This window comes from Hyaena hyaena, unplaced genomic scaffold (genome assembly GCF_003009895.1).
Source record: "Hyaena hyaena isolate Hyena2069 unplaced genomic scaffold, ASM300989v1 scaffold_456, whole genome shotgun sequence".
NCBI lineage: Eukaryota > Metazoa > Chordata > Mammalia > Carnivora > Hyaenidae > Hyaena > Hyaena hyaena.
The window spans coordinates 858,577-884,016 of NW_024081087.1; the positions used below are offsets into that span (position 1 = coordinate 858,577).

At 50.3% G+C, this 25,440-nt stretch overlaps 1 protein-coding gene across 1 annotated transcript in view; it reads right to left on the bottom strand.

The window, feature by feature from the left end:
• Nucleotides 1-1,316: 1,316 nt before the first annotated feature.
• The window catches only part of DDB1 (damage specific DNA binding protein 1), a 30,494-nt gene continuing 6,370 nt past the window's right edge, over nucleotides 1,317-25,440 (bottom strand). The window contains exons 6-27 of the mRNA XM_039253503.1: nucleotides 25,175-25,272; nucleotides 23,976-24,134; nucleotides 23,295-23,378; nucleotides 22,591-22,707; nucleotides 21,891-21,993; nucleotides 17,837-17,912; nucleotides 17,632-17,740; nucleotides 15,624-15,802; nucleotides 15,363-15,526; nucleotides 15,172-15,279; nucleotides 14,813-15,020; nucleotides 13,723-13,818; nucleotides 13,510-13,621; nucleotides 12,453-12,576; nucleotides 11,952-12,116; nucleotides 11,159-11,253; nucleotides 5,982-6,152; nucleotides 5,486-5,595; nucleotides 5,041-5,210; nucleotides 4,740-4,842; nucleotides 2,711-2,834; nucleotides 1,317-2,114 (exon numbers count right to left, since the gene is read on the bottom strand). Of these exons, the coding sequence (XP_039109434.1) occupies nucleotides 2,031-2,114; nucleotides 2,711-2,834; nucleotides 4,740-4,842; nucleotides 5,041-5,210; nucleotides 5,486-5,595; nucleotides 5,982-6,152; nucleotides 11,159-11,253; nucleotides 11,952-12,116; nucleotides 12,453-12,576; nucleotides 13,510-13,621; nucleotides 13,723-13,818; nucleotides 14,813-15,020; nucleotides 15,172-15,279; nucleotides 15,363-15,526; nucleotides 15,624-15,802; nucleotides 17,632-17,740; nucleotides 17,837-17,912; nucleotides 21,891-21,993; nucleotides 22,591-22,707; nucleotides 23,295-23,378; nucleotides 23,976-24,134; nucleotides 25,175-25,272 (2,759 nt within the window). The 3' untranslated portion in view covers nucleotides 1,317-2,030. The remainder of the gene's footprint in view (nucleotides 2,115-2,710; nucleotides 2,835-4,739; nucleotides 4,843-5,040; nucleotides 5,211-5,485; nucleotides 5,596-5,981; nucleotides 6,153-11,158; nucleotides 11,254-11,951; nucleotides 12,117-12,452; nucleotides 12,577-13,509; nucleotides 13,622-13,722; nucleotides 13,819-14,812; nucleotides 15,021-15,171; nucleotides 15,280-15,362; nucleotides 15,527-15,623; nucleotides 15,803-17,631; nucleotides 17,741-17,836; nucleotides 17,913-21,890; nucleotides 21,994-22,590; nucleotides 22,708-23,294; nucleotides 23,379-23,975; nucleotides 24,135-25,174; nucleotides 25,273-25,440) is intronic.

Genomic DNA, 25,440 nt, shown 5'->3' on the forward strand with positions numbered 1-25,440 from the left:
AGATTATAGCAAACAAAACAAAACTGTGAGGACTCCCCGGCCCCCAAAGTCAAGACCGAAGCCACTGATAAGAACCTTTTACTCCATGTAGCAGGTCTCCAGGGCTGCAGGTCAGACCACGAGAAAGGACCAGAATACTCCTCCCGCCACATTCTCCTTCAGACCCCTGCACCTTATAGTCAATCCTCCATCTAGGATTAAATTTTTCAAACAATCACAATCTGGAGACCGCTGCTTGCCTGCCTCATTAAAGCCGGTCTCTGGCATGGGGGCAGGCCTTTTCAATTCAAACCATGACTTGAAGAATTCAAATCACAGTGTTGAGTTTCAAGTTCAAACTGTGGGATTTTTTTTTGTTTTTTTGTTTTTTTTTTGAGAGATGCTCATTTATTTTTTGTCTTAAGGCGTTTATTCCCCACCCTCAGAAATCCCAGAAGAGGAAGGGGAATAGGACAGCAATGAAACACAAGGGAACGCCTCCAAGGAAGGAAACTTACTCCAGAAGACCCCCCCCAAAGCAGAGATGCTTCCTTGCCCTTTCTCTTTGGAGCTAGAATCTCTCGAAACCACAGTTTGAACTTGAAACCACAATTTTCCTGACACTGTATCAAAGGCTGGTCTTAAAGGAGCCTGCCAATACGCCTAGGATCAAGCCTCCTCTCCACTGTTGGGACAGAGCAGCCTTTATTCCCACTGGATCACTGGTGGAAATGTGGGCCCAGACACCCTGACCCACTGAGCCGAAAGAAGACAGGCTCTGTTTGCCGGACAGAAGGGCGAACTCCAAATGTGTCCTACTCCTGTATTTTCAAACCGAAGGCGCCAAGGGTTTACTTGATTAAACCAGAGGAAATAAAATCAGACTCCAAAGGGCATGTGGCAACAGGAAGCTGGGAGGTGCATGAGGAGCGCCCTGTCCTGGCCAAGGAGCAGCGCCTGGGGGCTGCTTGGCCGGACGCCGTATCCACGTCTAAACTGACATGAGGAAAGGGAGCCCAGGCAACTCCCAGGCCCAGCAGGTTACTAACAGAGGCGACTGGGAATCAAACGGTGACTACAGGATTGAGAACAAAGGCCACTGAATTTTGAACACCTATAAAGGACCTCCATTATTCTGGGGATCCCACCAAAACCGATCACATGGCAAAGACATCACAGATTTCATTTCACCTCTTGGGAAGAGCTGTTGCAGCAGCAAAGACAAGCGACTACGGCAGCTGCCGTTGAGGAGGAAAAGGACTCTGACACTGAACCGGGCGCATTGTGACCAAGAGGACACCGGGAAGCTAGTGGGCAGAAAGGAAAGCGGAAACGAATTCATCTTCCTTCTTAGATTCTACTTTATTTGGTAAAACTCAGAAACTAACAACCAATTCACAGCCCCCGACCTCCTTCCCTCTGAAGAAGGCAGTTCCCCAGAGACAAAAAAGGCTGTGGCTTGGGTGACACCCACCATCTCCAGGTTCAGAGCTGCTTCTGGCCTGGTGGTCAGGCCTCCAGACCCAAAGCTCTCAGGCAACAGAGAAAGCAAAAGGAAGCTCTCACTTCAGAGACAATGAACCCCTCCCACCCCCTTCCCCCCTCCCCCCAGCCTCCCCACACCCCCAACCTAAATAAAAAGATAGCAGAGGACAATGGCATGAGTGTGATACACACACACACACACACACACACACACACACACACACACACAGCGCTTCCTTTCAGCCCCAAAGCTGCAAAACCTCCCTGGAAGGACAAGTGGCAATGCCAATCAAGGCTTGCTGCTCCCAAGTGATGGCTGGAATCATCTGAGACCGGTATAAATCCAGAGAGAAAACACTTCACCTTCACCCCGTTCCCAGGTCTCCAGTGAACTGGTTTTAGTTCAAAAAAAAATCCCCATTTCCACACAGGTAGACTGTGGCCTCTGGGACAGCTGGCTGAGGGAAAGGTTCCCCCTGGCCGAGAAGACAGCAGTGGGGGAGGGGAGCAGGGCAGGAGAGCAAAGCCTTTGGGGAGAGTCTGGGAAAGGGGAGCCCAGCCCTTGGCTAATGGATCCGCGTCAGCTCCTCCACAACCTTGATCAAGTCGTCGGCGGTGGCCTCTCGCTTCATTCCGCTGCCATCATCGTACTGCAACGAGGAAAGGGGAGGACTGTGAGGGCCAGCAGGGCGCTCTTTCCCCCAGGGAGCGAGGGAAAGAGACAGTCACAGCAAGATGCCCCTGCCTGCAATACTCCATGGCAGGGAAGAAGGTCTCATCAGAAACCCACACCTTTCCTTAAAGGTACACATCAGCAAGGTCTCCTGATAGCAAAGCTGGTTCAAAGGCCACCACTTAGCATACCTTTCTCTCCCTTCCAGAATGTTCCCCAGAGGCACCATCTCCAGTGAGCCAGACCCTGAAACTACACTGTGGAAATGTCTCTTCCCTGTAGGATCCGGACCCTGCCTGCCATCCAGGGGCTGCCAGGGATCCTGCACGTGCCCGGACATGCCCTCACTTCTTGAGCACAGACGTCACATGGGTGAAGTTCCTAGTACGGTGCCACGAGCCTCAGCCACATCCCCCTGCCCTCAGACTCCACCTTCCCCCGCAGGAAGGAAACTACTGAGAAAGGGCCGCTGGCACTTGGGAATGGAGGCAGGAGGCACCCTCCCTCTGACATCTCGGCGCGCCTGGCCCCGCCACGGGCTTGGGTCACTGTCTTGACCATCGCGTGGCTCACCTGTAGGTTTGCCACAACCTCCTGCATCTTGGGCCGGCTGATGTCTAGGAAACTCTCAATCAGGTCTCCGTCGATGAAGCCGGTGGCCGGTTCTGTCTTTCGCTCAGTATGAAAGGATCTCCAGGTGGACAGGCGCGTTAAGGAACGTGGGATGACCTGCAAACAGCCTGACTCCAGCCACCCCTGCTGCTGCCCAAGACTGTGATCTAAAGCGATCACCAGGATGAGAACAGGAAACATATGCTTTTTGGACAGTTCTGGAACTGAAAGGTTGAGGTAAAATTATCACCTGATCCTATCAAGAGGATGTGGTTTATCTATACGATGGAATACTACATGGCAATGAGAAACAATGAAATCTGGCCATGTGTAGCAACATGGATGGAACTTGAGGGTGTTATGCTGAGCGAAGTAAGTCAGGCAGAGAAGGACAAATACCATGTTTGCACGTATAGGAGAATTAGGAGGAACTTAATGGAGGACCATGGGGGAGAAGAAGGGGGGAATTAGTGGGGGGAGAGAGAGGCAAACCATGAGAGACTCTTGAATGCTGAGAACAAACTGAGGACTGATGGGTGTGGGGGGGGAAGGGGAGAGATGGACATGGAGGAGGGCACTTGTGGGGATGAGCACTGGGTGTTATATGAAAACCAACTTGACAATAAACTATTTGTAAAAAAAAAATAAAATAAACAAAATAAAAAAAAAACAATTATCACCTGATCCTAAGGTTCTCTGCTGGAGTGATCTCCAAAATAATGTTTTTAAAACCACAGATCAGGGGCACCTGGGTGGCTCAGTCAGTTAAGTGTCCAACTCTTGATTTCAACTCAGGTCATGATCTCACAGTTCATGAGATGGAGCCCCATGATGCGCTCTGTGCTGACAGCACGAACCCTGCTTGGTTGTTTTCTCTCTCTCTCTCTCAAAATAAATGAACATCAAAAAACAAAAAACAAAAAAAACTTGAAGACAACTACAGATCAGGCGCCCCTTAGCATAGAGTCTGGTCAAATGCGGACATTTTCTATAAGTGCTCCAGGTAGTCCGATGTGCACACCTGGGAAGAACCACGCTTCTGAGTGTGTAGCCTTGATCTTCACAGATGAATGAACTGAGGCTCAGTGAGACAAGAGGCATGCCAAAAGCCCTGCTGGTTAGCAAAAGCCTACACACCAGCCTATCGCCTCCGCCCTGGGCAAGAGCGGTGCCACCTTGCCTGGGAACAGGCCGGCATCCCTTCCGCCCTCCTGCCTGGGGACAACTCTTTCCATCTCCAGGAATAAGCAAATGTCCAGCAGTACTTGGAGCCTGGGTGTCCCAGGTGCCTGATCCCTGGGCTCCTGGAGCTTCCGGCTTCTTCACTTTTCCCCTCTTCTTCCACCAGCCTCTCCCACAAGGGTCCCCAACAAGATCTCCGAAAGCATGTTGCTATGTGGTCATCTAAACTTCCCGTTTGATATGTAAGGTCAGAAAGACCAGGTGCAGACATATTTCAAGAACACAAAGACTACATTTCCAAGAAGAACTAGGAATGCTGGGTGCTAAGAATGTGGGGATTCACTATACTATTCTCTCTACTACTGTGTGTTTGAATTTTTCCAGAAGTATATTAAACACACACGGGCACCCAAGCATGCACGTGCACGCACACACACACACACGCACGCGCACACGCACACGCGCACGCACACACACACACACACACACACACAGGGGTGCCTGGGTCGCTCAGTCTGTTAAGCATCTGACTCGATTTCAGCTCAGGTCATAATTTCATGAATACCTCAGATCCAGCCCACATGAGGCTCTGTGCTGACAGTGGGGAGCCTGCTGGGGAGTCTCTCTCTGCCCCTACCCCACACTTGCTCACACAAAATAGACATTAAAAAAGACAAAACAAAAACCACAAGAGCCCATTCCCTAAGGAAGCTAGTCAGGACATTTCCTACATGACAGCGGTTTCCAGGGGCAGCTTCGGATAATGCAGCTGTCAACCTGTGTGGGGACATGGACCTGGGAAGGATATAATGAGTGCTCGATCTTGCCCACGCTTTTGATGACTTTATTGAGTCGATTCTGCATGTCCAACAGCAGGTTGTACCAGCTCTCTGACAGCGAGGTCACCAGCCCTGGAGAAGAAGGGGGGCCGGAAGCTGCAGAGCCCACAGCGAGCCTCCCACTCCGAGGGCAGCCGGGGAAAGTGGCGCCAAGGGGCCCGAGTTGGGGGCGGCCCTAGCCAGTCAACGCCTTGGCAATGGCCCTCTGCGGTAGCTGGCCCTCCGCACGGGGGTCTGTGGGGGAGCATGCCCCACGGGGGCCCGCCTTACCAATCATGCCATTGACTGTGCCAAAGAGCACCGAGCCCTGTGTGGGCGTGGAAGTCTCGCCCAGGTTCTGCATGACCAGGGAGCCGTGGCAGAAGACGTTGACGAACTCGCCCAGGTGGAAGAGACCGACCTCCTGCAGGTGCTGCCGCTCCTCGTCGGTCGTAGCAGCGCTGCAGGGCAGTGTGAGAAAGTCACTCCCTGGACCTCCCGCCCCCGCCCGGGACGGCAGGCAGGGGACACCGTGTACTCGGCGTCCCTGGCACACCCACGCGCTCCCCAGCGGAGGAGCCAGTCTGCAGACGCCCACTGCCGTGGCTTTGATTCGCTTGTGGAAGACCTTCACTTCAGTGAGGAGGCGCTTCGACCCCGAGGCAGGACCCGGCGTCTTCACCCACCACTCACGGGCCCTGCCCCCTCCCCACCATCCCCAAAGCTGGTCACTCACCTATCCTTCTGACACACAAACAAGTTAAAGGCGTTTTCAGCCCCCAGGAAGTTGTCATCATCCAAGATTTCGACGGCACTCATCCAGTTAGGATTGAAGTCTCGGGCAATCTTCAAATAGACAAGGCACAGCAAGAAAATATAATCAGCAGTGTGCAATGGAAGCCAGTTCTCGGACTGGTCTTTTGGCCGGAAGCCAAGAGCCTGCCCTGCAGAAGAGACGGCCCGGTGTCTGATGACGGCCGCTCTACAGAGATTCTACCCCCAATCCCCAATCCCCGGCCAGCACATCTTGTCTGGTTGCAGCTGAATGGAGACTCGTGGGGGGGGGGGGGGGGGGGGGGGGGGGGGGGGGGCTCTGAAAATACCTAACCAATGCCGAACGTGTGCTCCAGGGAAAGCCTTCTGCCCCCACTGGGCCTGATGACCCCTCACCAGCGGAGAAACACTCACGGAGGCCACCTCGTAAATGAGAAGCCTGCCCTCGCCCCAACTACCTCTTCAAAGTTCCCCTCCATGGGCTTGTAGGCCAGCAGCAGCACGGAGCGCATCAGGTCGCCCACCAGGATGAAGTCGCCCTTGGTCTTCAGGTAGAGGGCCATGATGTTGTTGTAGTGGTTGCACTCGGTGCGAAGCTCCTTCTCCGCCGTCCACTCATAAAGCCGCACCTGGGAAGGGCATCCCATTTCTCTCAGCCCAAGGGCCCCCAGCCTCTCAGATCGGTCACCGTCACCCTCTTCAATCCTCCACCTGCAGCACCATTTAGCAGAGTGCACTATGGGACGTGAACGGGTTTGCTGCAGTACTTGCGTGAAGATTTCACTTCGGTGTTACACACTTATGAAATATGAAAATGGAGCGAGCACATCAAACTGGTAATACAGTTTTCCTTTACGTAAAAAAATGAGTCCATGTAAAAAAGAAATACTAAATAAAGAGTAACGCAAGCAATACTAAGGACACGACAAAAGACAGTCTTCTTGTGACTGACAGTGAATAACTGACCTACAGAAATATTTCTAGAAAAAGAAAATCTATCTTCAATATCCTGATCAGAAAGGAACAAGATCACCTCCCAACAAACCGTCTTTTCTGGACCCTTCTCAAAACATATGTTCTTAGAACATTCTGACGCAAACCCAATGAGTATAGAAAATAGCATGGGAAGTGCAAAAGAAACACAGTCAAATAACTAAAGGACTCCAGGGGTGCCTGAGAGCATCCGACTCTTGATTTAGGCTCAGGTCTTGATCCCAGGGTCATGGGATCATGCCCTGCACTGGGCTCTACACTGAGCATGGAGCCTAAGATTCTCTCCCTCTCTCTCCCTGCTCCCCCACTCGCACGAGTGTGTGCTCTAGAAAGACAGAGAGAAAGAGAAAAAAACAGAGAGAGGAAGGAAGGAAGGGGTCAAAGCACTAGATCTGTGGCCACCCCTCCACGCAGAGATTTCCCCCCTTTTTTCTTCTCCACTGCCATGTTTCTTCAGTTACCACCACACCTCCCAACTAATGAAGACCCTTTATAATCAGCAGACAGATTCATATTTGGCACAACCCAGTCAGAGGAAGGCAGACTCCAGTCCCTGGAGAAGCCTGCCCTGGCAGGCCCCGGGATCCAGGTGGTCCCACCCAAGGCTTATGCACATACAGGGACTCCAGGACAGAGTATGTTAAGCCATGATTTCTCAGGGTACGGGTCAAGAACCGAACTCCAAAAGATGCCTGCCCTCCAAGAGCCACGTATGACCATTACAATGGCCACCACACCTCCATCGGCAGGGCCAAGGGTACCCAGAGCCCATCATCTTTGGGTAAGCCCACCCCAACAGTAGAGTAAAAACGGGGCTGAATCCACATGCTCAGGCCAACAGCCCCCTCCCCTTCACTCTCCACTCAGAGTCTATCTGCTCTGGAGACTGTGAACACCAAGGTCAGAACTCCAAGATGTCCACTCTTAACCCAACAGGTTCTGTGTGCTTCTAATGAGGCAGCCACTAGCCACACGTGGCTACAAAACACCTAAAATGAGGCTAGCCCAAACTGAGACATGCTGCAAGGGTAAAACATAAAGCAGATTTTGAAGTCTCTATATGAATAATAGTCACAGAATATGTCCCTAATAATTTCTGCATTGATTACATGTTGAAATAACAGTTCACATCTACTGCATTAAAACAAACACATTCCAAAGCACTCCTAGGAATTTACCCAAGGGATACAGGAGTGCTGATGCACAGGGGCACATATACCCCAACGTTCATAGCAGCACTCTCAACAATAGCCAAAACATGGAAAGAGCCTAAGTGTCCAACAGCTAAGAATAGATCAACAAGATGTGGTTTATCTATACAATGGAACACTACATGGCAATGAGAAAGAATGAAATCTGGCCATGTGTAGCAACATGGATGGAACTTGAGGGTGTTATGCTGAGCGAAATAAGTCAAGCAGAGAAGGAAAGATACCATATGTTTGCACGTATAGGAGGATTAGGAGGAACTTAACGGAGGACCGTGGGGGAGAAGGGGAAAAATATTGGGGAGAGGGAGGGAGGCAAACCATGAGAGACTCTTAAATTCCAAGAACAAACTGAGGGCTGATGGGGGTGACGGGGAGGGGAAGGGGGGTGATGGGCATGGGGAAGCGCACTTGTAGGGATGAGCACTGGGTGGTATATGGAAACCAACTTGACAATAAACTATTTAAAAAAATAAATAAAATAAAATAAAATTAGAAGACCCGAAAAAATCAAATCATTCCTCAAATCAACTGCATCTGCCTTTTACTTCTACTCATGTGGCAACAAGAAAGTCTAAACTTACGCCTACAACTCCTGCGGTGTCTCCATTAGACAGTAGTGGTCTAGACACTGCCTACGGGACCTTGCACCCCCCCTCCCATGCTGACCTCGCCCCCCGCCCCACGTCACACGCACAGGCTCTGAGCCCACTGGAGCACAGCCACTGGGCAGCCTCCTCTCCGGCCAGGACCCTTTCCCTCAGACGTGGCTCTTTCACAAGGACTCCGAACCCTCTCACCCTCTCCCTGCCACGGTCCCCGCACCGCGGGGCTGGAGGACAGAAAGACTTCCACACGCTCCCTGCCTCCTCCCTGATGTGCCAGTCCCGAGGTCCACCCCACCCCCACCCCCAGCCCGGCCAGCAGGAAGCAGCCATGCACCCCCCGCCCCACCACTCTCCACCCACAGCCTTCCTGGGGTTGTTGCCTGACTTCTACATTCACAGAGAAGACCCAATACCGACGCCTTTCCTTTCCTGACCCCGCTTCTCCTCACGTAACTCGTCCATCCAGCGGTCACCCTCAGATCCTGCCACTGAACCTAATTCCAGAACCCTGTGTCCTTGGCGTGGCCGCCTCTCAGACCCCTCACGGGCAGTGAGCTCCTCCCACGAGCCGGGTACTTCGAGACAACGGGCCACACCTCCTGAAGCCTCCCGTCCCTCCGTTTCCACCCGTCCCCCCGGCTCCTTCAGAGGGTGGACACACCCAAGCGAGGACCTGGGGTGCTTCCGCCACCGGAGGCCCACGGGGGACGGGTCCCTCCTCCCACTGGTCTACTCAAGCACAGCATTCCAGCACCTCCTGGAATGGACAGTTCTCGTCAGCACAGACACGCGCAGCCGCGTTTCCAAGCTTGGAAAATTAACGATTCTCTTGTCCTGCCGCCTTACTCTCCCTCCCGACCCTCAGTCTCCCCATTACTCTCTTCTCCTTCGCCGCACACTCCCTCGCCCCCCCCCCCCCCCCCCCCCCCCCGGTCCTGGTGGAACGCTCCTCTACCAGCTTCCCGCCCCGCGCCCCCCCAGGGCAGCACAGCTTCCACATAGCAAAACCCAGAGCCCACTCTTAATCCTCACGTTACCGGACTTCTGACAGGTAGTCATTTACTTGCAATTTACCCATTTGCCCCCACCCGAAATTCTTTCCATGGCTTCCAGAAGAGTCTTCCTCTTGGTTCCTCTTCTACTTTATTCATCACCCCTTCTGCATTTGGCTCATTCTTCCAAATCACCCCAACTTTCATGGGCTGGAGAATGCCAGGGCTCCACCTTCTGGTCTCTTCTCAACCCACTCTCACACACGGGTGATCTTAGGGACCTCGTCCACACTGCAGGCTTTAGGCTTTAAATGCTGCCTTGTAACCACCGCCCTGCCATCTCTGGCCCATCCAGCGACTATCTTCACTAACAAGACTACAGAAACGCAGGAAGTCCAAAACCAGGAAACCTCTGGTTTCCCCACGAGACACAGAAAAGTATCTTTGGTCTCTGCCCCCAATTCCCAACCTAGAGCCTTCCTGAAACCCTGGTAACTCCCTAAGTGAGAGCAGCAGTTTACACTGAGCTCCTAAATCCCCCGGAAATTCCCAGGAGGATTTTGTTCTTTGTTCTAATGAGGTGACTCTTGGTGGTTCCGGGATGGTTCAGGATGTGGGCTGGTCCCCTTGATTAGAAGCCTGGACCTGCTGGCCCCTCCCCCATCCTGTGCGTAAGGGAAGGGCTGGAGATTCAAGCCTGCGGCCCGGAGCCCCGCCACCTCCTCCGTCAGTGCCCCTGCTCCCAGAAACCCGTAGCCACTGTCCGCATCACCGCGAGGGTCTGACGGATCTCACTGCCGCTGCCCTTGAGCTCCTCCAGCTTTTTCCAAGGCGTGAAATAATCTTTCCAAGACAGAAGTCCAATCACATCCCAGCATTTGCTCAAACCCTCCAGAAGTTTCCATCCTCACGATAAGACCCAAGGTCCTTAAACAGCCTACAGGCTCTGTGCGTCCAGCCCTGATGGTCCCCTGACCTCCCTGCACGGCCCAGCTCACTCCGAGCAGACAGCAGGACAGCTCCCACCTCCAACTCGGCTTCCCCCTCCCTTCTCTCAGGAACCTGGCCTGATGTCACTGTCTCAGCAAACCCGCCCCCACACGTGATGAAATGGCCATCCCACCCCGTGCTCCTTGCAGCACTTCCTCAGTCCCTGCCCGGTTTTCTCTCTCACCGTGTATTTCTTGTCATACGCACTAGCTGCCCGCAGGCCCCGGAGGACAGCTGCTAGTCCATTTTGTTCAGTGCTCTGTCTTAGCACCTGAACAGCACCAGGCACACGGCAAGTGGGTGAACGGGCTGTACACACACACAACCACCGGAAAGTTGTGATTTAAGGACTCAGGTGATGCTTTTTCACTCCCAGGCTTCTCAGCACCTTCACCATCCCACGATGCACCAGGAGCTCCAAGAGGGGACCCAGGACGCAGTACTTCCCAAAATACTCGACGATGAAACTTTTAAAAAATGGTTTGCAAGGGAGGAGGAGTCATGGCAGGAGAGAAAGGACTGTTTCGTGGGACCAGTGTTTCGGGGTGTAACGAGGGTCACACGGCCTGGCTCGCCTTGCTCCACAGGCGAAATGGGCCTGCCCTGGCACACTCGGAAGTGCAGGGGCCGCAGCCCGTCCTCAATACCCACAGCACTCGATCTGACAAACATGGTCAGCTCACGTAACCAAGGCAAACAGCTGGGCCAACCTGAGCTCCCCAGATGCCCGGCTGTGCCCCCATTTCCACCTCTGTCAACCTCAGTATCTGACACATAGGCAGGGAACATAAGGAGACCGTAGGCAGTGCAGTGCCACCCAGGGTGTGACACCAAGCAGCCTCACCGTGCTATTGATGCTGGCTAACAGCTTCCCGTTGAATTCCACCATAGAGTACACGGCCCCTTTCACTTCCTTCTCAGCCACCGTCTGTAGCTTTCCTGAGGGGAGAAAGAGAGGCTGAGTCTCCTCCGTGAGCCCACCTGCAACTCATCAGAAGAACCCAATTACCCCTCTGGCTCAGATTCCTGCTCCCAAACTGCACGTCTGAATGCAGGAAGCAGAGTCAGTGTCTACTGGGGCAGGGTTAAGCACCCCTGCCACAACTATGAACCCCAACATCAGGTGCAGTGGCTCCAGGCTGAGTCCAAGATCTGCCTCCCCAACCCTCCGAAACTGCAGATCCGACTCTTAAGATGGAGACCAAATTCCATGTCGGCCATGGGAACGGAGATCTTGGGGTTGATGGTGAGTCTTGGGAACCCTCTTGGGCAGGGAGATGAGACAGACGTGCACACAAAGCAGGAAAGGTGCAACAGGGCCCTCCCGGCTGAGCAACCAAGTGGGAAGCAAATCTAGGATTCCTCCCCTTCTGGCCACTCGATTCTCTTACCCGAGTTCACCTCTCCCCACGTCTTCCTTTCAAAGAGTAGAAAAGGAAGAAACAAACTAGGTTTTACTTGTGGGTCCGCCACCCCCTCCCCCAAACTCATTCAGATCATCAGCAGCTTGGGCGGAAGTCTCGTGTCCCCACAGTTAGTCTGAGCCCATCTAGCACTTCACTGAGGCTGTGAACCCACAAGGTCTGCTTACTTTCCCAGGACTTCAAACCTCACAGCTGGGGACGGAGCCTGCTTACCGTCGGAATACTGAAAGACCACGATCCGACCCTGCTTGGGCTCCGCCTCTTCGGGGTACACCATGGCCGTGCCCACGATGAAGTACGTGTTGGGGTCTTTGCCCAGCTTGCAGGAGACCAGGCTGAGGGCATACTCGTTCTGCAGAAACTGGTGGGCGTGAAGCACTGCAAGGAGACGGGGAGCTGTGACTGGCCGTTGAGCCGCACACACAGATACCCGCCCCTGTGCTCGGGGGGGAGTCCCCCCGCTGTGACGGGACACTGCCTCCTGCCACACCTGTCTCCTCGGCATGTGTCCGTCCCTCCCCAGCCTATGTGGACAGGAGGTGGCCCGGCACCCTGGCCTCCTGGCCAGCCCAGAGGTTCCCCCCCTCCCCCAGTTCTCCTCCACCTAGGATGGTTGGCCACGAGGTCTGCCAAACTCCAGAACCTATCAGAGCCCAGAACAGGCCAGCCGAGGGAGGGCACAGGCCCCATGTGACAGGAAGAGTCCGTGTGCACCTTCGAAGGTGTGCTGGTCAATGACGAGGAGGTTGTGCACCTCCACCTCTTCTCCAAAGGACGTCTCGTGAGGCGCCGTGCTGCTGGAGAAGAGCTTGCTGGAGCTGACGCTGCTGGACAGGGCCTGGGGACACAGAGCACACGGCCCCTCTCGCATGTAGCACGGGAGCTGGCCACACCGGCGGGAGGGTGTCAGCCAGGCCCAGGGCGCAGAAGCGGACCTGACTGAGGAAAGCTCGGGGTGGGCAGCGCGGGCGGAGCCTGAAGAACAGGGAGCTTCGGAGAGGACACGGGGACCGAGGACAAGGAGCCAAATTCCATATAAAATTGCCACAGCTGTCCAAAACAGAAGTCTCAGGGTTACTAACGACCCTTAAGACAGGGAGGCCAAGTCACTCAAACACAGCTGATGAGGAACTGAGGCAACCCAGTGAGGGGAGGGACTTCAGCTCTCTCGATGGGAAGAGCAGGAAGCACGTGAAACAAAAAGAAAAGCGTAAAGATCCTGTGCTCTGGATGAAGGATAGAAGGTCCCAGCACAGACGTCTGGGAGCAACAAAAGCAGAGAACCCGCAGAGTGAAAGTGTCAGCTGACACCTCCGCTGAGTCTGTCATGTGGGGCCATAGACCGTCACCCACAGTTGGCAGATGAGAAGCCTGGAGGTAGGCTTGCCCGAGGCCCCAGGGCTAGCATATGCCCTGAACCCCGCCTCTTGCGGGTTACGCTAACATTGCCCCTGGTTATTCACACCTACGAAGCCCCCCAATTGATGAAGAAGAATATGCATCCTGCAAGGCTGCATACGGGGCAGCAAAGCCCTAGCCTGCCGCACTCACCCCAAATCCTTCCCAGCCCCCTCAGGGGGGCGCCGCGTCCAGCTCGCGGCCTGCTTCTGTGACCCGGTGATGCCGGAGCCCCGCTAGCCCACCTGGGAGAATAATGGCCAGCTAGCGCAGCTCTTCCCCCAGGGCTGACAAAGCCGCCCATGACGCGACCCTTTACCGAAGAGTCTACCGGCCCTGTGGCGCTGCCACCTTCCTGTGTCCATGCCCTCACCTGGGTGCTGGCACTGGGCCTCAGAGCGGTTGTGCCCCCGCTCGTGTCCTGGACTTCGATCCGGCTCGAAAGGACCCCGAAGCACTGGGACACTTCCTGGTAGCAGATCTTCCTGGAGAACAGGCGTGGACAGTGCCTCTCAGAACAGGTCTGAAGCGCCCACACCAACACCCAGATGGTCTCGTTCCGCGGCCCTCCTCCCCTGGCTCTCACCTGGGGGACTCGTAGAGGGGGACCGTGCGAATGTGCAGCTTCTGGATCTCGTCGATGGTGCCAATGGTGAGGGTGCTGTTGTTGGCCAGTGCCAGGCTGGAAAGAAGGGTCTGGGTTTAGACTGAGTAGACCCAAGGAATGAAAAGATTCTAGGAGGCAACTCCGTAAGGGGAAGGAAGACAAGGCAGAATTACACTAGCTTACTCCAGTTAATGGTTCTCAACTTGGACTCTATGCTAAAAATCACAAGGGGGTGGGGGGAGATCCTGAAACATTCAGCTGCCTGGTCTCCCTGCCACTGCCCGTCTCACTAATAGGTCCAGGTGGGCCTAGGCTGCGATTTTTTTTTTAATGTTTATTTACTTTTGAGAGAGACAGCGAGAGAAAAAGAGAGAAAGAAACAGAGAAAGAGAAAGAGAGAGAGAGAGAGAGAGAGAGAGAGAGAGAGGTAAGAGAGAGGCAAGCAGGGGAGGGGCAGAGAGAGGGATCTTTGAACAGAGAGCCAGATGAAATTCACAAACTGTGAGATCAGGACCTGAGGCACTCAACAGACTGACAGACCCACCCAGGGTTGAGATTTTTAAATGCTTTCCATTTGAGGCTAAAATGTAGCATCAGAATCTACAGCTGTGTACCTCAATTATCGTTTGCATCAGAATGAGCAAGAGTGCTGGCCCCCCACCATCCCCCTTGAGACCTGAGAGTTTACTCCAGCTGGTGCTCTGGCTCCCAGGGGGAATCACACTATGAGAACCCCAGCTCCAGGGGAATACACAAACATCTCTAAATTAGGGGTTCGGAACTTGACTAACCATCTGAATCACTGGGGAGGTTTCCTGAAAATACAGATTCTACAGCCAAACGCCAGATCTACAGAATCAGAATCTGAAAAGGAGTCAGAAAAAATCTGTACTTTTTAAAAAGCATCCCAGGGATTTCTAAAGGGCAGCCAGAGCTGTAAACCTCCGTTCTATGTTTCCCTTCTCAGCTACTTACATGGACTCAACTTTGGGAAAAGGCTAGAGGGGATGGGTTTGAGGAACGACCCCCCATCAGTGGCACCTGCGGAAGAAAAGAAAAAGAGGCTCACCTGTCAGGATAGCCATCAGAGTTGAGGGGACACATGTAGTTGACTTCCTTGAGGTTGACGTTGGAGAAGACCAATTTGTGGTTGCTGCTGTAGATGACGGTGGGGCGGTCAGAGCACGCAAAGACGTTGGTGGTAGAAAGAGAACGGAAAGTCCTCAACACTGTGGGCTGGGTGCCCAGAGTCACCTTCTTCCGGTCGCTCAACAGGCCTACAGGAAGAAGGGCATCAGGAGACAAAAGGACAAGACACGGGACAAAGAGCTGGGCTGTGGAGGTTCGAGAGCAGTAGGCTAAGGCTTAGGCACCCAACCCCCCACTCCTGATTTCTCAAAGAGCCCCCGTTCAAAGCGCAACGCTCACCTGTCTCAATGTTGAGCCCAAAGTAGAAAAGTGCCCCGTCTCCCAAGGCACAAAGGAGGTAGTGGCTGCTCTCAAAAGTGGTCATCAGGATGGAACGAGGAATGATCTCTGTGGGGAAGGGGCACATCAAGCTCTGGTTCCGCATTCTGACGCGGACCCCAGCCCTCCGAGGGTCCTCACGAGACACCCACCTCCACCCAGCATCTCTTTGTGCAGCAGCTCAAAAGAGGGCAGCTTCAAGATACGCGCAGAGATGTCCGTCCAGAGGCCAATGGCACAGAGAGGGGACAGCCCGTTGCTGTCCCCCAGTGGGGTGATGTCCAAGCAGGCCACTTCGTGTTCCATCTCTGTGTGGCTGAACAAAGAGGAATATGGCAGAGGAAGGACTCTGAGGATGAGGGAAGCCCCAGAGAACAGGAGAGGAAAAGAAGAACAGGCCAACCAGCACACACCTGATCTGTCGGAGCTCCTGAGGGTGGATCTGCAGGTAGTACAGGGCCCTTCCCACGGCCACCACCACCTGGCTGCTGTTGCACGAGGCCACGCTGATGTTCTTGCCCTGGGGCTCCTTCCACTCACTGACCAGAGCTTTGGGTTCTTGAGAGACTAACCTCACAGATGCGGACGTGATCTAGAAAGAAAAGAGCAATGTCTCCAGCACCTGCTGGGATCCATCCACGAGTGGGAAGGTGGTAAACAGCACCCTAGTGGAGCCCTCAAACAAACTAGGCAAGTCCTCTCTGCTACATATTTTTCTTCCCCAAACACCTGCAACAATTAGTTCCAACAGATGCCATTTGTAGGTGAAGCCCTGAAGAAGGCCAGCTCAAGGCTGCTTCTAGCTGCCGTACCTACAGCCAGAAAAAAAGGTAGCCTGTTTCACTCTGCTGAAGGCTTAGGAAAACTACCAGTGGAGAAAGACCCTGTGACTACCCCCTAGCAGTTTTTCTCAACCCAAAAATCTGTCTTATAAAACAGTCAAGTTCTTTACTACACTTGAGCCATTAAAACACTTTAAAATTTAGAGGCGCCGGGCTGGCTCAGTAGGTGGAGAGTGCGACTCTTGATCTCAGAGTCATGAGTTCGAGCCCCATGTTGGGTGTGGAGATTACTTAAAAATCAAATCCTAAGGGGAGGGGCACCTGGGTGGCTCAGTCAGTTGAGGGTTCGATTTCAGCTCAGGTCATGAACTAGTGGGTTCGTGAGTTCATGCCCTGGGTCGGGCTCTGTGCAGACAACCTCAGAGCCTGGAGCATAAACATTTAAAAAAAAATTTTTTTTAAGCCTTAAGGGAAGAGCGGATGGCTCCATTGGTTAAGCATCTGACTCTTGCTTTCGGCTCAGGTCCTGATCTCACAAGTTTGTGAGACTGAGCCTGACGTCGGGATCTGCGCTGATAGAACAGAGCCTGCTTAGGATTCTCTCTCCACCCCTCCCCCATTCTCTCTCTCAAATTAAACATTAAAAAAACAATAAAATCCTTTAGTAAAGGCTACTGAAATAAGGTTAATGAATCTATTTTATCACTGAAATAAAACAAAAAGCAAGTTAATGACAGTGCAACATTACCAATTCATCTCATCGATCAAAACAGAGTTTCTATTTAAAAAGGAAAGCCCTTTAATAACGGAAACACGAGCTGGTGGTGCCAGTGCTCAGGCCACGAGTTAGAAAACACCGACAAAGCAATGAATCAGTATGTGGGCATCTCCCACACTTGGTCCACAAGCCAATGGAACCTTCCCTCTGGCTTTTACCAAGCCCACCACTGCTTGCCGACTAACAGGAAGACCCAAGTGAAGAACGATGGAGACAAGTCATTAATCCTCAGGCACACAAGCACCATGACCAACATGGCCAAACACCCACTCGGGTCACAGTGAAGAAAAGTGCAAAAGGTTGAGGAGGATGTGCAAAATGTGCCAGGGTCACACCAAACTGAAAACTGGGCGTGGGAAGGCGCTCAGAAATCGGGCTTCTGAGGCTAACAGGCTCACAAAGGCTGTCGCACCCCCATGTCACACGTAGACTTAAACCAAAATCAGAACAGAGTACATTCTGGTTCTAACAATGTGGAGAGCACTGACGACAGTCATACAGGAATGGGAGCATTAGCACTAAATAGGTGTGTGTTACTATTAAAACATGAGAAAAAATGTGTCTCAGAAAATAAACATAATTAGTGGTTTGCCCCAAACCATAAGAATATTACGATCCCACTCTCTAAAACAGAATGTGAATAAATACGATACACATACATTTCAGAAAAAAACAAAGCCAAAAGGAACAATTCCACAGTTAACCCACCGCTGGGTGGTATGTTATCAAGTAATTTTTATTTTCTTTCCCTAGGATTCCTGTTCCTTTTAGAGTCATAACAGACTTTTAAAATCCTGCAGTGCTCTCTACTGGACCGTAGGTCAAATTCAAGCACACAGGGCTTGTCCCTTTCTCAGTTACCTGGATAAGTTGCTGATGAGCCACGTTGCCACAGAAGAAAGTCTGCTGATCATCCACGAAACCCATCAGTTCGGTTTCCTCCACCTCCTCTCCATTCAACATGAGAACCCTGCGGCAGAAGGGAAGTCCAGGGTCAGGCGGCCCAGCTTCCCCACCTTGCACCCTTCACGGGAGCGCCTGGGGCCGGCACCGGACCCGCCCTTACCTTGTCTGGCCCACAAAAGACAGCACCAAAGTGTCCTCGGTCTCCCGGTTAGGATCAGACCGCAGTGGCCACAGACCTGGAACACAGATCAAGAAGGAAGATGCAGAGCTCGGCCCAACCCACACTCCCCACATCTAAGGAAGGGCAGCCTGGCCCCACGCAGCGGCAACTCTGTGGGGCCCATCCTGAGGCTGAAACACCCACTCCATTCTTTCTTGGCTTGGAGACCCTGAAGAAGTTATTTTTAAAACTGTTTTGAGCCTAATACTTTAAAGTTTTCCCTTTAATTTGGAAGAGGAGAGTACATTTCTAGGACTCAAAATCACAATTTGTCTTAAAATGTGTACACAGGAGTTCTGTTCCTATCCCTCTCCCCAAAATCTGTCAAATAAGTCATCAATAGTCTCTTGTTTACTCTTCAAAAGGAAAAAAAGTTTTAAGGAAATTGGCAGTATTTTACAAGCAAATACAAATATAATAGATACCTGGCTGTCTCAGTCAGTGGAGCATGCAGCTCTTGATCTCAGGGCTATGGGTTCGAGCCCCACAGTGGGCGCAGAGATTACTTGAAAATCAAATCTTACAAGATACATAATTTGGAAGAGGAGAATACATTTCTAGGACTCAAATCACAATTTGTTCTCACACACACATATAAATATAACGGCCCACCATACACCACTCTGCACCGTGCTTTTCCACTTTCTATTAAGCCCTTATCAGAACTGAGTAGTACCTTGCTTTTAACAGCTACACAGCATTTAATTGTACAGGCAGATCTGTTTGTTATCAAGTCCTCACTGATGGACACTTTTTCAGTATTTTGCATACAATGCCACGATAAATGATTTCCTATTTATGTCATTCTATATATACGAAAGTCTATGGGGTAGAGGCCTAGAAACAGAATTGTCTATAAGTCATTAAATTAAACGCATGTGGAGTTTTGGCAGAGAGTACCAATAAGCATGCTTTTCCTCACAGTCTCACCAACACGGTGTTGTCAAACTTTTGGGTTCTGGTCACCTGGTAAAGAATGATACCACTATTCAGTTCTGATGTACATTTCCTTTCCTACAAGTAAGGCCTGTTACCTGTCCACGCGTGTTATTTGACCATGTGGGGACGGGAATTTTTGGTGATTCTTTTTATAGAAATGTTTGGATAAATTAGGGTGATTAGGCCTTTGTCTGTAAGGTGAACTACAAACATTTTTATCCGGTTTGCCATTTCTCATGACTGAACCTTACAGTGCTTTGTTTCTGCCATGCAGAAGTGTTTTCTTTTTATGTTGCTGAACTAACCAATCGTTCCCTCTGCTTCTGTACTTGAGTCACAGAGTTTAAAAGACCTTCCCCACTCTAAAATTATAAAGGGGGCACCTAGGTGGCTCAGGCACTTAAAGGTCTGACTCTTGCCTTCGCCTCAGGTCACGATCTCACGGTTTGTGAGTTTGAGCCCCGCATCAGTACAGCATGGACAAAGTGGAGCCTGCTTGGGATTCTGTCTCCCGCTTGCTCTCTCTCACAAAAGAAATAAACTTAAAAAAAAAAAGAAATAAATAAAATTATAAAGAAATTTGACAATTTTTTCTTTTAACTTTTCTACAGTCTTTTGTATTCATTTTTTAAACATTTTACTTATTTTTCTACAGTCTCCTTTTTACATTAAGTCTGATCCATCTGGATTCTAGTAAGGTATACAAAATACAGTACAGAGCCAAACTTATCTTTTCCATTGATCACTGGGAACACCATTTATCAAAAACCATTTATAGGAGTGACTGGGTGGCTCAGTTGGTTGAGTGTCCGACTTCGGCTCAGGTCATGATCACAGTTTGTGGGTTCGAGCCCCGCATCAGGTTCTGTGCTGACAGCTCGGAGCCTGGAGCCTGTTTCAGATTCTGTGTCTCCCTCTCTCTCTGCCCCTCCCCCACTCATGCTCTGTCTCTCTCTGTCTCAAAACTAAATTAAAAAAAAAAAATTTTTTTTAAAAAAACATTTATAAAAGCATCATCTTGGGGCACCTGGGTGACTGAGTTGGTTGAGAGTCCGACTTTGACTCAGATCACCATCTCACGGTTCGTGGGGCTCACTGCTGTCAGCGCAGAGACCACTTAGGATCCTCTGTCCTCTCTCTCTGCCCCTCCCCTGCTGGTGCTAACTCAAAGATAAATAAACATTTTAAAAAATCATGTTGGGGCACGTGGGTGCCTTAGTTGGCTGAGTGTGTGACTCCTGATTTCGGCTCAGGTCTCACAGGTTGTGAGATGGAGCGCCAAGTCAAGCTCTGTACCTAGAGCCCGGAACCTGCTTGGGACTGTCTCCTTCTCTCTTTGTCCCTCCCCAACACATGTGTGATCTCTCTCTCAGAATAAAGAAACTTAAAAAAAAAATCATCTCTCTCTCACTGAACTGAGATATCACCACTATAGCTTACACTTGATTCCCACATAACTGTATCTATTTCGGGACCTTTTTTAATTTCTGGATTTCTGAGTCTGTACCAGGAACTCTGCCTGTGAGTGCACCAAAACCACACTTTTATTTACTGAAGTTTAATGGCACATTTTAATATCTGGTAGGGCTAGTCCCATCTCGCTGCTTTTCTAAGTCTTCCTGGCTTTTCTTGTTTCTTCCTTTTTCCATTTGGATCTCAGATTATCTAGGTCAAGGAAAAAAAAACCTCTTGATGTTTTTATTGAGATACATTAAACACAAAAATAGGTCAAAGACTACTTTACAATTTAATTTGTAGGAACTTGGCATGTCTTTTTTTCATTTGACCAATCTATTCTTTGAACGCTTGAGGAGTATTTTAACGTTTTCTCTGTACAGGTTTTGCACACTTCTTGTAAAATTTATTCCTTGGTATTTTGTCTTTTTACTGCTATTGTAAATTGGCTCCTTCTCTCCACTGTACCTTCTAATGGACTGTGTGTTCACATGAAAGCTATTGATTTCAGCACATTAATTTTATACCCTGCTACCTTAATGAATTCTTGTCTAGTTTTTCAGTCAATCCTCCTGGGTTTTGTAGTTTTATGACCTCTTCCTAACTCATAAACCTCTATTTCTTTACCTGTTTCCATTCTCTTATTCCTTAATAGTCTGAACTTTCTCCTGATGTCTACATATATATATTTGAATTAGTTTTGTTTTATGATTCAATCTTATCGTCTTTCTCCTTTAAAATTTTTTTTTTTTAATGTTTTTTATTTATTTCTAGGAGAGAGAGAGAGAGACAGCATGAGCAGGGGAGGGTCAGAGAGAGAGGGAGTCACAGACTAAAAAAAAAACAAAAAACTATGAGCTGGCAGTCAGCACAGAGCCCGACGCGGGGCTCGAACCCACGAACCGCGAGATCATGACCTAAGCGAAAGTCGGACGCTTAACCGACTAAGCCACCCAGGCGCCCCCGTCTTTCTCCTTTAATACGTGAGTTTTAACCAATTCACGTTTACTAATATGACAAATCAGATTTTTCAGACACTCGTGCAGATGTCTGCTAGCCGTTCCATCATATTATCCTGGGTCACATCTACCACTTACATTATCAGCAAAGCCCTTCACTATGTAGTCTTTCTTTGATCTTTTTGATTCTTATAGTTCTCCTGGAATTGAGATTTGTATTTTTGTTCCAGAAGCCCCCTTTATACTACACACACCTGTACAGGACACCCCCTTTATACTACACACACCAGTACGGGACACCCCCTTTATACTACACACACCTGTACGGGACAGGCTCCGTGTCCTCTTGTTTCAGGGATTCTATTAGTTCCCTTAGAGAAACATTAAATTTAACTTACAAACTTTTCCATTTCTCTCCTCCGTTATTCAATTTTAGTCAATAATATATAATTTCAAGTTTACTTTGGCACTTTTAAACATGTTTAAGCTTCTACTGCTTATTTGTCTTTTCCATTTTTTGTAATTCTTCATTTGACCTGCTTTCCTCTAGCTCCCACCCAAATGCCTTCACAACACGTAATGAGGCCAAAGGCCAAGGTCACTCAAGTAAGACCTGCATCCTATGTCCACCAGAAGGTTACCTTTGATGCCTGGTAAGTCAATGCTGGCATGCTCATGGATTCCAATTCCATTCCGGATGATCCGCAAGGAACCTTCCTTGAAAGCTCCAGAGCAAGTAACCAGCTGCAAGTAGAGGAAGTGTTTCTCAATCACCCGCTCCTGGCCTGGGGCTGTCTTACCCATGCCCAGAAAGCAAACAAGCTATACCTAAACCCAATGACCCTTCCAGTGGAGCTACGTTTGAGGATGCAGACTTGGCAGAGGCTGACGTCCAAGTCCCTCAAATTTTCCAAGCAGACAGGACATTCTTGTCTGAGAAGCAAAAAGGAACTACCAGTGCTCCTAGCAAGCTGGCTCCCCTCACTGGAACCTAGAGCGTACTAAGAGCAGAGGCTCTAGAGTCAGACACACCTGCCATTCGGGGGTTATGGGACCTTGGACAAGTTACTTGATCTTTCTCAGCCCAAGTGTCCTCACTTCTGAAATGGCCAAGAACTCCTACTTAGCAGGGTGCTCGTGTGATCACAGATAACACAGATCTGTATCACAGGCCTCACAATGCACTCAATAACTGGTAGTTATCCTTGCATCATCGGGATTAGAGAGCAAGGCTCTTAAAAGTTATCTTCAGTGGGCACACTCTGCTCCGGACAGGCAAGCTTAGGAGAACACAGTCTGAGGACACGTATCAACCATCCATTTCTAGGATGACCCTCTTACCTGTCCCTGCCCCTGCCTCTCCAGGTCCACCACGCACATGTCCACAATGGGTCCTAAATTAGTAAAGGTCTCCATAGCCACTACATAGGAGCCTTGTTCGTTGCTGTCAACATTGAGCTAGCAAGAAAAAACAAGGTTAGTCCTGGAATGCTCCTAAGAGATCCACCCTGAAGAAACGGTTATCATCCAAGAGAAACTCTGAACCCTATAAGACCTGCCCTTCTTGTACTCCACTTGAAGCTTCTAGAAGGGGCTCAATGACTAAAGAACATGGTTAGCTTATAGGAGACCCACGAACCAGTCAGGGATTTCTAATCTGTGAGTCCCATGGATGCATTTTAAAGAAGCAGTTTGGAAATTCATGTAAAATGTGTACATGCATTTCTCCACAGAGAAATCCAAAGTTTTCGTACTCCAAAGGGGATCCAGCACATTAGACTATGACCTATTTAAAGGCAGGAGCTGGGTATTGTCCATCATTGTACCCAGTGCGCCCAGCACCTTGCCTGGCACATGTGTTGAATACACCTTTAAGACAAAGAGCTAGTCAGGGTCAGAAGTGAAATCGACCAAAGAGACGGCTGCATAGTATGGACACAGATGCAATGAAGAAATGAAGACGCTCCCAACACAGGAGAAACGTCGACACAGAAGCAGCAAAGAAGGCGAAAAAGAAGCCAGAAAGAAGAAAGTTATCTTCTCACCTTCACAAGCTGGGAGTCACCGAGGCGAGACCCAACGAACACCACACCATTATCGAGGTATGTCAAGCATTCGGCGATAGAGGTCTAGGAGAAAGCCAATGGCATGAAAGGCGTCAGAATGGCCACCCCTGGGGGCCTGACACTGTCCCTACCACCGTCCCCTCACTGCTCAGACAGCTGCTAAGAAAGGAAACAGCTGCGGCCACAAATCCCAGAACAATTCTCCATTTCAAATTCCCCGGGCCCCACTAAACAAATGTTCCTAAATCTCTGAAGTTTGTGGCTCCATTTATCATATCCTCACACTCAGAAAAATCCATACTTTCTCTTACAGGTGCCTGCTCCAAACGATCGTCTTAATCCCAATGGCTCCGGTCTGCTCAAAATAATTACAAACCCCTAGAATTCTTAACTTTGGGGGAACCTGGAATTGAGTAACCTTTAATTCTGAATGGAATCCTTTCCACTTCTCCCCGTGTGTGCCTGAGGCAATGCAGAGCCAAGCCGAGCCGCCCACAAGGTCGTCCAACATCTAACTCATTTGGAAACCACCTCCCACAGCAGAACCGACCATTTGCTGCTGGGTGTTAAGTAATTCAGTTCCCGGTCACAGTGCGAGGCCCCACATCTAGGGTCACTAGGGCGCTAGCAGGACACAGCAGAGCAGGGACCAGCCCTTACCTCTCCGAGGAGCTCCACACGGAGATCTTTGAGGGTGACAGTGCCGTCCATCTGTTCCTCCTTCTCCAAAAGCAGCATGAAGAGCCGCCCTTCCATGTCCCCCAGCAGATAGCGGGAACCATTGGGGTCCACACGATTGTGACACACGATCGTGCTTTGCTGCCAAGAGGGAAGACACAGTGGTTAGAGGCAGTCTCCCGTAACCAGAGAGCAAACGCTCGTGAACCATTCCCCTCAGCAAGCACAGCCATTTCACAGGCAAGGCACCCACTGAGCGAACACTCCACACGTGAGTGTTTCACACACTCCGTGTGTTCACTCTTATTCTGAACACAATTTTCTGAGGAACCCAATACACCTGAAGTGTTCATTTACAGATTCTCCTCTTGGGAAACAGAAATACACAGAAAGTAGGAAGCAGCTGTAAGCAGTCACTGGACTACGAATACTCTCACAGATTTTGTTATTTATGCTCACGACTCCCAATTCTTCCCACTGCTAATGCTACCACAGACTGTGTTATTCACCCTTTAACTTACCATTTTACTCTTTTTTTTTTAAATGTATTGTTTTCGTTTTTGGTGTTTTTTTTTAACATTTGTTTATTTTTGAGAGGCAGAGAGACAGAGCATGACCAGGGGAGGGTCAGAGACAGAGGGAGACACAGAATCCGAAGCAGGTTCCAGGCTCCGAGCTGTCAGCGCAGAGTTGGACGCAAGGCTCGAGCTTGCTGTGAGATGATGGCCTGAGCCGAAGTCGGTCGCTTAACCGACTGAGCCACCCAGGCGCCCCAGTATTAATTCTTATGACTTGAAACACTAAGATTTGAAATTTTTGACGAGTTTTTTAAGTTTATATAACTTATCACATCACTATATTACCTTCACGTGACTTCAGCTCTGAGAACATTTAATCAAACCTGCAAAATCCTTCCCTTCTTAAAGGTGCCCCAGTAGATGGAAAGAGTAAACCTCCTTTGATTATTCTTTCTCTCGGCTAGTGAGCAAGCTCTCAGTAAGCAAAACCAGGCCAATCTCTCTTCGTATTCCCAATGACCAACACAGTATCTTACACACATAGTAAACAGTAAGATGGACATCTAGAAATGTCCCTTTGACAAATGGGGAGAAAGAAAGGAGAAGGGTAAGAATGAGGGCAAAAACCAGAGAAGGCAGGCAAAGCCAAAGCATGCTGCTCACCTTGATGATGGGAGGGGCAATTGCCAGGTATTTGTCACCGTTGTGATAGGTGATTGATTCCTGTCCAATGATGATGGCCCCCCCGAAGGGCTCTGGGACTGCAGGGGAAAGGGCACCATTAGAACGCTCAGCACTTCAGACCGGCCAAGCCCTGCATTGGCAAGGGCGCCAATCCAGCCGTCTCTGAGGCAAATCTTTAGATCATCATGACTTTTAAAAAGACAACAGAGTCCAAGGAACATGACGGCCTTTAACAGACACTGCCG